This window comes from Eptatretus burgeri, chromosome 3 (assembly GCF_056783735.1).
Source record: "Eptatretus burgeri isolate ZD-2024b chromosome 3, Ebu_testis_v1, whole genome shotgun sequence".
NCBI lineage: Eukaryota > Metazoa > Chordata > Myxini > Myxiniformes > Myxinidae > Eptatretus > Eptatretus burgeri.
Genome location: NC_140963.1, coordinates 7,744,526 through 7,759,591, shown reverse-complemented (window position 1 = coordinate 7,759,591; position 15,066 = coordinate 7,744,526). Strand labels below are relative to the sequence as shown.

The window sequence follows — 15,066 nt, the reverse complement described above, 5'->3', positions numbered from 1 at the left end:
TTCAATCCAAGATGGCTGCCGAACCTTGTGACCTATGATATCATAAATTTAAATTCTGCTTTCCATCGTCGACCCGAATAAGTGTGTGAAGTTTCGTGTAAATCGGATAAAGTCTATTTTTCTATCCAAGATGGCCGCCAAACCATGTGACTTCTGAGGTAAAATTTTTTACCATATATGCAGACTTGAGGGAGGAAGGCACTTGCAAATTTTCGCTTCGATGGCTTATGAAATACCAGAGAAAACATTATTTAATATTTTTCTTAAATCCAACATGGCGGCCAAACCATGTGACCTATCACTTAGAAATTAACAAACTTGCATCGCATACATGTCACGAATATACTTGTGAAATCTCGCCTTCATGGGACCAGCGCTTCTGGAGAAGAAGATGTTTGAAGGTTTTAGGGTTTTTTCAAGATGGCCGCCAAACCATGTGACGTATCAACAACAAATTAACAAACTTGAAAGAGGACATCAGGGGGAATGTACGTGTAAAGTTTCGCCTTCATCTGTCCAGCCCTTCTGGAGAAGAAGATTTTTTAAAAAACACTAAAAAACAAGATGGCGGCCGAATTACGTCATCGATGACGTCAAGAAAAACATTTTCGTCAGTGATTTTAGGCGTAGATGATGCTCAGAATTTTTCAGATTTTTCCTATATGGCGTTCTACTTGACGAATTTTCACCGGTATATCGCTTCACCTATGACGTCACGAAAAATCACACGTGTTCCCCATAGGGAGCTTAGTAAAATGTATCAAACGAAAAATTTTTCCATTGCAGGGTTTCTGAGATACAGAGGTCCAAAGTTTATCGTTTTTTTCAAGATGGCGCCCGCACCACATGACCAATGACGTCATAATTATAACGTGATTGTGCTATCAAAAAAGATACATACTGTGGTGAAAATTTTGTGTCGATCGGACTTAGTATCCCAGAGAAAATGATTTTTAAAGCGAAAAAGGGTGCAAAATGCCGGCGGAAAAAGAAAAAGAATAAATAAAAATAATAATAAATAAACAGAAGAAAAACAATAGGGTACCCTGTACTCACAGGGTACCCTAATAAACAGAAGAAAAACAATAGGTTATCCAGTCCATTTGACTGGATACCCTAATAATAATAACTAGAACTGCCACTTTATAACTGCTGGCAGTGATGACCGGGTACCCAGTCCGCGTCCGCCTTTGACTCAACGTGAGACTTAAATCATAGTCGCAATTTTCGCATTGAAAGGATAAGCGTTGCCAGAGAAAACATTATTTAATAGTGATACAAACACAGGCCTGCTTCGAGAGGGAGCGGAACAGACGAGTTACGAACCGGGCAGCACAAAGCATTCAATTTCGTTATTACTGGCTTCCAGATTCAAATAATTAAATAATTCTGGCTGCCAAACCACACGACCGATCAGGTTGAAATTTTAAACTTTTGTTTCACATGTCGCCTAAATTATAAATATGAAGTTTCGCATATATAGAAGTAGTGGTTCCAGAGTAAACATGAATTAATATTTATCCTTCAATCTAAGATGGCGGCCAAACCATGTGACTTGTGACCTCATAATTTTTACCATGTATGCAGATATCATGGAGGATGACAGACGCAAATTTTCGCTTCGATAGGTTAAGCAGTTCCAGAGAAAACATTATTTAATATTTTTCTTAAATTCAACATGGCTGCCAAACCATGTGACCTATCAATTAGAAATTAACAAACTTGTATTCCCTACTCATGTGCAATAGGGGTGTGAAGTTTCCCCTTGATCAGATCAGGTGTTCTGGAGAAGAAGATGTTTGAAGGTTTTAAGGTAAATTCAAGATGGCCGCCAAACCATGTGACCAATCAAGAACAAATTAACAAACTTGAGAAAGGACCTCATGGGGAATATATGTGTGAAGTTTCGGCTTAATCTGTCTTGCCTTTCTGGAGAAGAAGATTTTTAAAATTTATTCATTTTCAATCCAAGATGGCTGACGAACCATGTGACCTATGACATCAGAAATTTATATTCTGCTTCCAACTGGGTATTGGAACACGTTTGTAAAGTTTCGTGTTAATCGGTAAAGGTGCGTTTTTCTATCCAAGATGGCCGCCAAACCATGTGACGTGTGATGTCATAATTTTTACCATGCGTGCATACACGATGGTAGATGATAATTAAAAATTTTCGATTCGTTTGGTTCAGCGGTTCCAGAGAAAACATTATTTAAGATTTTTCTTAAATCCAAGATGGCGGCCAAACCGTCTAACGTATCAATTCGAAATTAACAAACTTATATCGCCTACGTGTCCCGAATATAGTTCTGAAATCTCCCCTTCATCCGACCAGCGCTTCTGGAGAAGAAGATGTTTTAAGGTTTTCGGGTTTTTTCAAGATGGCCGCCAAACCATGTGACCGATCAAGAACAAATTAACAAACTTGAGAAAGGACCTCATGGGGAATATATGTGTGAAGTTTCGTCTTCATCTGTCTTGCCCTTCTGGAGAAGAAGATTTTTAAAATGTATTCATTTTCAATCCAAGATGGCTGACGAACCATGTGACCTATGACATCAGAAATTTATATTCTGCTTCCAACTGGGTATTGGAACACGTTTGTAAAGTTTCGTGTTAATCGGTAAAGGTTCGTTTTTCTATCCAAGATGGCCGCCAAACCATGTGACGTGTGATGTCATAATTTTTACCATGCGTGCATACACGATGGTAGATGATAATTAGAAATTTTCGATTCGTTTGGTTCAGCGGTTCCAGAGAAAACATTATTTAATATTTTTCTTAAATCCAAGATGGCGGCCAAACCGTCTAACGTATCAATTCGAAATTAACAAACTTATATCGCCTACGTGTCATTATTTAATGGTGAGCCAGAGAAAACATTATTTAATGGTGATACAAACACAGGCCTGTTTCGAAACGGCGCGGAACAGACGAGTTACGAACCGGGCAGCACAAAGCGTTCAATTTCGTTATTACTGGCTTCCAGATTCAAATAATTAAATAATTCTGGTTCCCAAACCGCGTGACCGATCAGGTTGAAATTTTAAACTTTTGTTTCGCATGTCGCCTGAATTATAAATGTCAAGTTTCGCATGTATAGATGCAGTGGTTCCAGAGTGAACATTAATTAATATATATATTTTTTTTTTTTTTTTTTTTTTTTTTTTTTTGTATACCTTGGTCGAGGCTCGTATGAGAGCTAACACACAACTCACAGCAAGGAGGCATGAGACAAGAGGGGTGGGAGTGGAAGGGACAAAACATTGGGGAACAGACACAGGTGAACTGTGGAAGGGAGAGGGATGGGGATGGGACGGGGAACATGGCGAGGAGAAGATGGACATTACAGGGACTTTCAGGAAGGAAAGCAGGAGAATTGAAGGAAGTGGGCTTGGGTGGATTATCGGGGGTAGAAAAGATCGAGGATTTGGATGGGGGAAGATAAGAGGTGGTGGTGAACAGCTGTTTTGAAAGCCTGGAGGGAAGAATGGGAAAGAATAGAGTGAGGAAGTTTATTCCAAAGGCGGGAAAAAAGAGGAATGAAAGAGTGAAGATGAGCAGTGATTCGTGATTTTGGTAGTTTTACCAGAAGGGGGTTGTTGGCGGACCTTGAGCGCCCTGTGCAAATGTGGTTGGGACAAATCGCAGAGAGAGCAGGGGGCAAGGCTGGAGAGGAGTCGGTAGAAGACAGAAAGACCACCGACCAACCTGCGGTGATTGAGTGAGAGGCCCAAAGACTCAGCTTCATTGCGGGAGATGCCAATGATCTTAAATGCCCTGGTTTCGACAGCGTGAAGTCGAGAAAGGTGGGAGGCAGGAGCACCAGCCCAGAGGGGAGAGCAGTACTCCATCAGGCTACGGACAAAAGCTTTGTAAGTAGTCAGGAGCTCAAGAGGGCCGAGGAAGGACTTTGTACGACGGAGGATTCCCAGTCGGCGACTGGCTTTTGAGGCGAGGTTGGAAATGTGACTTTCCCAGGAAAGGTCATGGCAGATAGTGAGACCCAGAAGCTTGAAAGAAAAGACTTCTTCCAGAGGATTGTTGAGAAAGTGGAGGGGGGGTTTTGTAAACGGTCCTTTCGAAGAGACATAGTGAGAGTGTGAGATTTGTGTGGATTGAAAGACATGTTCCACGTGTTGGACCAGTTTGTGATTTTATCCAGATCTGCAGTGAGCGAAGAAGCTGCTGCTTGCCGGTCTGAGGGATGACAGATGGTACGGCAGAGGGTGGAGTCATCGGCAAAGAGAAATAGAGGATTTTCCAGAGAGTCCGAGAGATCATTGATGAAAACCAGAAAAAGAACAGGGCCCAGAACGCTACCTTGAGGAACTCCAGCCTGCACAGGAAGAGGGGATGAAAGAACTCCATTTAGGGCCACACGTTGACTGCGACAGGAGAGGAAGTCTGCGAGCCATGAGTGGAGATGGCCTTGAATACCATGGGAAGAGAGTTTGGTGAGTAGGGCAGGGTGCCAGACTGTGTCAAAAGCACGTGATATGTCCAGGGATACGGCTCGGATTTCCTGTCTGGCATTGAGGACCTCCATCCATTGATGGGAGAGCAGTAGCAGCATATCTAGGGTAGAGTGACCTGGTCTGAAACCAAATTGATGATTGGAAATCAAGCCATTGGAGAAGAGGAAGGATTTCATGTCTGAAGCAATGATGGATTCCATAACCTTGCTGATGATTGGGAGAAGGGAGAAGAATATTTATCCTTCAATCCAAGATGGCGGCCAAACCATGTGACTTGTGATGTTACAATTTGCACCACGTCTGCAAACACGATGGTGGATGATAACTGCAAATTTTTGCTTCTCCACGTTAAGCACTTCCAGAGAAAACATTATTTAATATTTTTCTTAAAACCAACATGGCTGCCAAACCCTGGGCCCGATCCCGTTGAAATTTCAAATCCTCATTCCGCATGACGGTTCCACCATAAAGGTGATGTTTCACATTTATTGATGCAGTCGTTCCAGAGTAAACATTAATTAATATTTTTCCTTCAATCCACTATGGCTGCCAAACGTTGCGTCGTACCTCAAAAGGGGGTGAGAACTTTTTATTCGTCATGGAGAGGCGGTCATAGTGGTGGAGTTTCGCCTGGATCTGTTCAGTCATTTCAGAGAAAAAGACGTTTTAAGATATAATTTTTCAATCCAAGATGGCTGACGAACCATGTGACCTATGACATAACAAATTTACATTCTGCTTCCAACTGGGTATTGGAACACGTTTGTGAAGTTTCGTGTCAATCGGTAAAGGTGCGTTATTCTATCCAAGATGGCCGCCAAACCATGTGACGTGTGACATCATAATTTTTACCACGCGTGCACATACGATGCTGGATGATAATTGCAAACTTTCGATTCGTTAGGTTAAGCGTTTCCAGAGAAAACATTATTTAATATTTTTCTTAAATCCAAGATGGCGGCCAAACAATGTGACGTATCAATTCGAAATTAACAAACTTATATCGCCTACATGTCCCGAATATAGTTCTGAAATCTGCCCTTCATCCGACTAGCGCTTCTGGAGAAGAAGATGTTTGAAGGTTTTAGAGTTTTTTCAAGATGGCCGCCAAACCTTGTGACGGATCAAGAAGAAATTAACAAACTTGAGAAAGGACCTCATGGGGAATATACGTGTGAAGTTTCGTCTTCATCTGTCTTGCCCTTCTGGAGAAGAAGATTTTTAAAATTTATTCATTTTCAATCCAAGATGGCTGCCGAACCTTGTGACCTATGATAGCATAAATTTAAATTCTGCTTTCCATCGTCGACACGAACAAGTGTGTGAAGTTTCGTGTAAATCGGATCAAGTCTATTTTTCTATCCAAGATGGCCGCCAAACCATGTGACTTCTGATGTAAAATTTTTTTACCATGTATGCAGACTTGAGCGAGGAAGGCACTTGCAAATTTTCGCTTCGATGGCTTATGAAATACCAGAGAAAACATTATTTAATATTTTTCTTAAATCCAACATGGCGGCCAAACCATGTGACCTATCACTTCGAAATTAACAAACTTGCATCGCATACATGTCACGAATATAGTTCTGAAATCTCGACTTCATTGGACCAGCGCTTCTGGAGAAGAAGATGTTTGAAGGTTTTAGGGTTTTTTCAAGATGGCCGCCAAACCATGTGACCGATCAAGAAGAAATTAACAAACTTGAGAAAGGACTTCATGGGGAATATATGTGTGAAGTTTTGTCTTAATCTATTTTGCCATTCTGGAGAAGAAGATTTTTAAAATTTATTCATTTTCAATCCAAGATGGCTGCCGAACCTTGTGACCTATGATATCATAAATTTAAATTCTGCTTTCCATCGTCGACCCGAAAAAGTCTGTGAAGTTTCGTGAAAATCGGATAAGGTCTATTTTTCTATCCAAGATGGCCGCCAAACCATGTGACTTCTGAGGTAAAAAATTTTTACCATGTATGCAGACTTGAGGGAGGAAGGCAATTGCAAATTTTCGCTTCGATGGCTTATGAAATACCAGAGAAAACATTATTTAATATTTTTCTTAAATCCAACATGGCGGCCAAACCATGTGACCTATCACTTAGAAATTAACAAACTTGCATCGCATACATGTCCCGAATATACTTGTGAAATCTCGCCTTCATGGGACCAGCGCTTCTGGAGAAGAAGATGTTTGAAGGTTTTAGGGTTTTTTCAAGATGGCCGCCAAACCATGTGACGTATCAACAACAAATTAACAAACTTGAAAGAGGACATCAGGGGGAATGTACTTGTAAAGTTTCGCCTTAATCTGTCCAGCCCTTCTGGAGAAGAAGATTTTTTAAAAAAAACACTAAAAAACAAGATGGCGGCCGAATTACGTCATCGATGACGTCAAGAAAAACATTTTCGTCAGTGATTATAGGCGTAGATGATGCTCAGAATTTTTCAGATTTTTCCTATATGGCGTTCTACTTGACGAATTTTCACCGGTATATCGCTTCACCTATGACGTCACGAAAAATCACACGTGTTCCCCATAGGGAGCTTAGTAAAATGTATCAAACGAAAAAATTTTCCATTGCAGGGTTTCTGAGATACAGAGGTCCAAAGTTTATCGTTTTTTTCAAGATGGCGCCCGCACCACATGACCAATGACGTCATAATTATAACGTGATTGTGCTATCAAAAAAGATACATACTGTGGTGAAAATTTTGTGTCGATCGGACTTAGTATCCCAGAGAAAATGATTTTTAAAGCGAAAAAGGGTGCAAAATGCCGGCGGAAAAAGAAAAAGAATAAATAAAAATAATAAATAAACAGAAGAAAAACAATAGGGTACCCTAATAATAATAATAAACAGAAGAAAAACAATAGGTTATCCAGTCCATTTGACTGGATACCCTAATAATAATTAAAACTGGTAAACCAGTAATCCCGGGCTTCAAGGCGTGCCTCCATTTTAACAAATTTCAACACCATCACCCTGTCACATGATATGGGTTTTCCGAGTTAGAAAGTTAGTTCAAGTCTGCAATGTGGCCCAGCTACGGGGTCCCTCAAGTTATATCAATGAAGGATTGAAAAGCCCATAGCAATACATGATAGAGAAAGAAACTTCACATTGGACAAATCGAGGCTGGACAAATTTTCAAGTCCCCAAAAAAGTCCAATAACTCCACATTTGCATATTAATGTAAATGGCGAACTTGTAGAACGTGAAAATATCTTCCAGAGTTTGTGGTCACTTTTTGTCTATCTTCTTTGGTTTTCATTTTAGGACATGTCAAAAATGGGTGATTTTAAACTTTGGGGGGCTCTGGGGCCTCACTGGGGTAAAATACAGACATAGCGTAAACATATTTGGAGTCCCCTCTTCAAGGCCTATCAGAATCTGTCATTAAATTTTTTCAACTCTCATTTGCATATTTGGCATATTTAATGAGGCGAATCGGCATCATTTTAATCATATAAATTATGTAACGATTTTGACGAAATTAACAACTTAACATTCCAATGGGACCTTGCAAATGTGTGCAAAAGTTTGAGGCTGTCGTATTACCCCTTCTGGAGAAGAAGATGTTTTTAGGTTTTGGAGAAAATCCAATATGGCCGCCAGACCACGTGACCTACGTCATCAAAATTTTCAAAGTATAAACTTCAGGTGGAGAGTTATTCAATGCATAAGTTTCATTGAATTTCATCCAAGCGTTGTTTTCATTTTATGACATTTCAAAAATTGGTCATTTTCAACTTTGGGGGGCTCTGGGGGCTCACTGGGGTCAAATACAGACATAGTATAAATATATTGGGAGTCCCCTGTTTATGTGCTATCTAAATCTGTCATTAAATTTTTTCAACTCTCATTTGCATATTTTGCATATTTAAAGAGGCGAATCGGCATCATTTTAAATCATATTAATTATGTAACGATTTTGACGAAATTAACAAATTCACATTAAGATCGAAGTTAGCAAATGTGTGCAAAAGATTGAGGCTGTCAGATTATCCCTTCTGGAGAAGAAGATGTTTTTAGGTTTTGGATAAAATCCAATATGGCCGCCAGACCACGTGACCTACGTCATCAAAATTTTTAAAGTATAAACATCAGGTGGAGAGTAATTAAATTGATAAGTTTCTTTGAATTTCATCCAAGCGTTGTTTTCATTGTATGACATTTAAAAAATGGGTCATTTTCAACTTTGGGGGGCGCTGGGGGCTCACTGGGGTCAAATACAGACATCGTATAAATATATTGGGAGTCCCCTGTTTATGTACTATCTAAATATGTCATTAAATTTTTTCAACTCTCATTTGCATATTTTGCATATTTAATGAGGCGAATCGGCATCATTTAAAATCATATAAATTAAATAACGATTTCAACCAAATTAACAACTTTACATTCCCAAGCAACTTAGCAAATGTGTGCAAAAGATTGAGGCTGTCTGATTATCCCTTCTGGAGAAGAAGATGTTTTTAGGTTTTGGATAAAATCCAATATGGCCGCCATACCACGTGACCTACGTCATCAAATGTTTCATAGTATAAACTTCAGGTGGTGAGTAATAATCCTGTAAAGTTTCGTTGAATTTCATCCGACAGTTTTCCCTCGAGATCCGCCACAAAATCGGTCAGTAGAACATAAAAACGCCGTTAATAATAATAATAATAATAATAATAATAATAATAATAATAACAACAACTAGAACTGCCACTTTATAACTGCTGGCAGTGATGACCGGGTACCCAGTCCGTCCGCCTTTGACACAACTGACACAACGTGAGACTTAAATCATAGTCGCAAAGTTTCGCATTTATCGGATAAGCGGTGCCAGAGAAAACATTATTTAAAAGTGATACAAACACTGGCCTGCTTCGAGACGGCGCGGAACAGACGAGTTACGAACCGGGCAGCACAAAGCGTTCAATTTCCTTATTACTGGTGAACAGATTCAAATAATTAAATAATTCTGGCTGCCAAACCGTGTGACCGATCAGGTTGAAATTTTAAAGTTTTGTTTCGCATGTCGGCAAAATTACAAATCTGAAGTTTCGTATATATAGAAGCAGCGGTTCCAGAGTAAACATTAATATTTATCCTTAAATCCAAGATGGCGGCCAAACCATGTGACTCGTGATGTCATAATTTTCACCACATGTGCAAACACGATTGGAGACGATAAGTGCAAATTTTCGCTTCGCTTGGTTAAGCAGTTCCAGAGAAAACATTATTTAATATTTTTCTTAAAACCAACATGGCTGCCAAACCCTGAGCCCGATCCCGTTGAAATTTCAAACCCTCATTCCGCATGACTGTTGCACCATAAAGCTGATGTTTCACATTGCTTGATGCAGTTGTTCCAGAGTAAACATTAATTAATATTTTTCCTTCAATCCACTATGGCTGCCAAACGTTGCGTCGTACTTCAAAAGGGGGTGAGAACTTTTTATTCGTCATGGAGAGGCGGTCATAGTGGTGGAGTTTCGCCTGGATCTGTTCAGTGGTTTCGGAGAAAAAGGTGTTTAAAGATATTATTTTTCAATCCAAGATGGCTGACGAACCATGTGACCTATGACATCACAAGTTTATATTCTGCATCCAACTTGGTATTGAAACACGTTTGTGAAGTTTCGTGTAAATCGGTAAAGGTGCGTTTTTCTATCCAAGATGGCCGCCAAACCATGTGATGTGTGACGTCATAATGTTTACCATGCGTGCATACTGCCCTCTCGATGATAATTACAAATTTTCGATTCGTTTGGTTAAGCGGTTCCAGAGAAAACATTATTTAATATTTTTCTTCAATCCAATATGGCGGCCAAACCATGTGACATCAATTCGAAATTAACAAACTTATATCGCCTTCCTGTCCCGAATATAATTCTGAAATCTCCCCTTCCTCGGACCAGCGCTTCTGGAGAAGAAGATGTTTGAAGGTTTTAGGGTTTTTTCAAGATGGCCGCCAAACCATGTGACCGATCAAGAAGAAATTAACAAACTTGAGAAAGGACGTCATGGGGAATATATGTGTGAACTTTCGTCTTAATCTGTGTTGCTCTTCTGGAGAAGAAGATTTTTAAAATTTATTCATTTTCAATCCAAGATGGCTGCCGAACCTTGTGACCTATGATATCATAAATTTAAATTCTGCTTTCCATCGTCGACCCGAACAAGTGTGTAAAGTTTCGTGTAAATCGGATAAGGTCTATTTTTCTATCCAAGATGGCCGCCAAATCATGTGACTTCTGAGGTAAAAAAATTTTTACCATGTATGCAGAGTTGAGGGAGGAAGGCACTTGCAAATTTTCGCTTCGATGGCTTATGAAATTCCAGAGAAAACATTATTTAATATTTTTCTTAAATCCAACATGGCGGCCAAACCATGTGACCTATCACTTCGAAATTAACAAACTTGCATTGCATACATGTCCCGAATATAGTTCTGAAATCTCGCCTTCATTGGACGAGCGCTTCTGGAGAAGAAGATGTTTGAAGGTTTTAGGGTTTTTTCAAGATGGCCGCCAAACCATGTGACGTATCAACAACAAATTAACAAACTTGAAAGAGGACCTCAGGGGGAATGTGCCTGTAAAGTTTCGCCTCAATCTGCACAGCCGTTCTGGAGAAGAAGATTTTTTTAAAAAAACACTAAAAAACAAGATGGCGGCCGAAATACGTCATCAATGACGTCAAGAAAAACATTTTCGTCGGTGATTTTAGGCGTAGATGATGCTCAAAATTTTTCAGATTTTTCCTATACAGCGTTCTACTTGACGAATTTTCACCGGTATATCGCTTCACCTATGACATCACGAAAAATCACACGTGTTCCCCATAGGGAGCTTAGTAAAATGTATCAAACGAAAAATTTTTCCATTGCACGGTTTCCGAGATACAGATGTCCAAAGTTTATCGCTTTTTTCAAGATGGCGACCGTACCACGTGACTAATGACGTCATAATTATAACGTGATTGTGCTATCAAAAAAGATACATACTATGGTGAAAATTTCCTGTCGATCGGACTTAGTGTCCCAGAGAAAATGATTTTTAAAGCGAAAAAGGGTGCAAAATGCCGGCGGAAAAATAATAATAATAATGCGTAATAATAATAAACAGAAGAAAAACAATAGGGTACCCTGTACTCACAGGGTACCCTAATAATAATAATACTAACGAATTCAATAGGGCTTCAGCACTTGCTTGAAGCCCTAATAATAATACTAACGAATTCAATAGGGCTTCAGCACTTGCTTGAAGCCCTAATAAACAGAAGAAAAACAATAGGTTATCCAGTCCATTTGACTGGATACTCTAAAAATAATAATAAATAAACAGAAGAAAAACAATAGGGTACCCTGTACTCACAGGGTACCCAAATAATAAACAGAAGAAAAACAATAGGTTATCCAGTCCATTTGACTGGATACCCTAATAAAAATAATAATAATGCGTAATAATAATAAACAGAAGAAAAACAATAGGGTACCCTGTACTCACAGGGTACCCTAATAAACATAAGAAAAACAATAGGGTACCCTGTACTCACAGGGTACCCTAATAAACAGAAGGAAAACAATAGGGTACCCTGTACTCACAGGTTACCCTAATTAATCAATAAATATTCAAACCGCGGGCAACAAAACAACAACCACACAGGCCGTTTCTTCGCTCTTGCGTGCCCGTACGTGCGTGGCCCGGAAGTTCGCATATTATTCGCAGCTACGATTATTCGCAATTTAGTTTTAATGCCCAAATATTCAATTAGCGCAAGGCAAGGCAAGGCAAGTCGTGGCAAGGAAAACCAAAAAGAGAAGAGGAGAGAGAAAAAAATTACTTCCTGGTTCGGAGCACACCAGCTCACTCTGATGTTACCGAAATTTATGCACCGTCTAATATGAAAACGATCATAAGTTGGGGCATAGTGTTTATGTATAAATGCGCATAAGAAATCGAGAAATTATGAGAATACACGTAGTCATCACTCTCCGGAAGCCCGTACGTTGTAACCCGTAATGGGGAACGCGGCTGAGCTTCCCTTCCTCATCGGCCATGCCCACACAACAACGTGTCTTGTCATTGGTTTGGTAAATAAATGGCCATAACTTGGGAACCACTTGTCCGATTAATATCAAACCTTGAAAAGGCACATCCTCAGGTCCCCAACAATATACCTGGCAAGTTTCAATTAGATCAGACCAGTGGTTGTCAAGAAACAGCGGTCACACACACACACACACACACACACACACACACACACACACACACACACACACACACACACACACACACACACACACACACACACACACACGTTGCTGGAATTATAGATAGATCATCATCCTGTGTAGTAATATATGGGCAGTCTTGAAATACTGTTATGGATTTGGAAGCCATTTACACACAAACAGACAGCAGTCCCCGTAGCTTAGTTATTTCGATAAGTATATGTTTATAGTTAGAATCCCTCCTTCTGTCTAATGGGAATTTTGTGCGTGCACTACGAGTTATTTTTAGTTCGGTTTTTAAAACAACAACAACGACACCACCCTCACTCAACCTGGTCGCCATTGCCCAGGTGTTTTTGGCTGAAGGCATGGGCGGCCCCTCCATCACCTCAGATCCGACTCCGCCCCAGAAAGGTGGGAGTTGCCCCGTCTACTGTGGGCCTGTCCAATGAGGGACGGCCAGCGGATCGTACGATGGGACCGTCCAATCAGGAGGCGAGTGGCGAGGATAGAAACCGCTCCGACCTCAAGAGAGTAGAGCAGTGATTGTGGCGATTGGCTTGGTCTGCGGTCGTGGTTCGAGTGGTCTGCGGTCGTGGTTCGAGTGGTCTGCGGTCGTTTGCGGTGGTGGTGGTGGTGATGGAAGAGGAGTGATCGAGGTGACTGCCTAGTGTCTGGAGTGATCATGGCGACGGCTGAGCGTCTGCGGGAGTGGTGGCTTGATCTCGTTCGTGGGTCGTGAACTTCGGGTTGTGGGTTCGAGTCCCACTGTGGTGGCTCGGAGTCAGTGTGACTGCACAAGGCGGGAAGGTAACCCGGCCCAGCTCTACCGAAAATATACCCACGGGGTCCAGCGTGTGTGTGTGTGTGTGTGTGTGTGTGTGTGCGTGTGCGTGTGCGGCGCCGTCCTGCAAGTAGAAACTGTTACGTGCTTTTCGGTCCTTGTAAATTGTATTTCTTTTATTCAGATAACTCTGCTCTTTTTGTGCTTCCCCTCCCCTTTCTGATTATTGGTTATAAATAAACCCCTGTTAAATGTACCAGCTCGTTTTCTGTGCTTTCTCCCATTGACCCAGCACCGTGCGGGTTTGAGAATTAGTAAGGCCGTTCGTGCCGTAAATTGTTCATTTGGACCGACAGATCTTGGTAACCCCCGCTCGGTTTAGACCCAGATCGGGCTCAGTAAACGGTCCGTTCTGCCCGAGGGTGTGGTTTTCCCCGGTAGTTGGATGACGTGGGTATTTAGGTATATTGAAATTAGGCAATTAACCCTACCCCACGCCATCGAAATATTGGCGACCACGGTCCGCTAAGGGAACGTGAACTCTCGGACTTATCCGAGAGTCACGACCTAAATTCCGGTGTGTTCGGTGGGAGATGACTCCACTGCTCCACCTCGTGGTCGTCTATTCCCACCGGACCCCGGCCCACAATACATCGTTTTTAACGTCGTTCTTTTTGTGGGAATAAGTTTTGATTCAAAAAAAAAAAAAAACTCGATCTATTCACCAAAAGATAGTATAATAATCATTGAAAAAAATAACATCTGCTGGGCACCTTCAAAAAAAGGGGCACAAGGGGCACCTTCAAAAACGTTAAAGTTTAAAAGCTTCACAACGTCCATCACCTTGTACTTAATGTATAAATCTTCCAAATCCTCGGGCTCCGAGGAAAGAAGGGAAAGACAAGTCTGCGGGCGGGAGTCAGACACCACGGCAACCTCCTCCTGTCGAAAGGGCATTTCATGAAGTGAGGAAAACGAGCCAATGGCGTTTGGTGAGATATCCAAACCTCAGCATACGTTTACATAACGATTAAAAACAAAACATGTAAATATATCAATGTACTTTATCACATCGGAAAGATGTTAAACCAAGCAACCAGAGGCCTTCTTACTGTTCGTTCAACCAACACTGGAGATCCCTCCATCGCGCCCAGTCACGCCGGAAGATTCACCAGCAGGAAGTGCGTCATAACGTTAAAAATACGTCACCACGTTAATTTTCGTCATCACGTGAAAATGCGTCACGGCGTTCAGCTTCCCCGGCGATTCAACCCACCAAGCCGGAAGTGCGTCATAACGTTAAAATACGTCACCACGTTAAATTGCGTCATCACGTGAAAATGCGTCACGGCGTTCAGCTACCCCAGAGATTCAACCCACCAAGCCGGAAGTACGTACGTCACTACGTCCAAAGCGTCATCAAGTCCGAGGGACTTATGAGTGACGCAAATACGGCAAGAAAAACCACATTTGAACTTTATCAATCGCACAAACAGTGAATCTATAAATGAGGCAAACTCCATATAAAACACACGATATAAACAAATACTGCGCGATAATAAATTAATAACCGTT

The 15,066-nt window shown here is 41.0% G+C and overlaps 1 protein-coding gene across 2 annotated transcripts in view; it reads right to left on the bottom strand.

Annotated features, from left to right (window-relative positions):
- The window catches only part of PSMC4 (proteasome 26S subunit, ATPase 4), a 51,445-nt gene extending 36,646 nt beyond the window's left edge, over window positions 1-14,799 (bottom strand). Inside the window, exons 1-2 of one of the 2 annotated variants that reach the window (XM_085872354.1) lie at window positions 14,604-14,799; window positions 14,335-14,433 (exon numbers count right to left, since the gene is read on the bottom strand). In XM_085872354.1, coding sequence (XP_085728480.1) covers window positions 14,335-14,433; window positions 14,604-14,636 — 132 coding nt within the window. In that variant the 5' untranslated portion in view covers window positions 14,637-14,799. The remainder of the gene's footprint in view (window positions 1-14,334; window positions 14,434-14,603) is intronic. The other variant, XM_085872356.1, reaches the window with a different exon arrangement.
- Window positions 14,800-15,066: the final 267 nt, after the last annotated feature.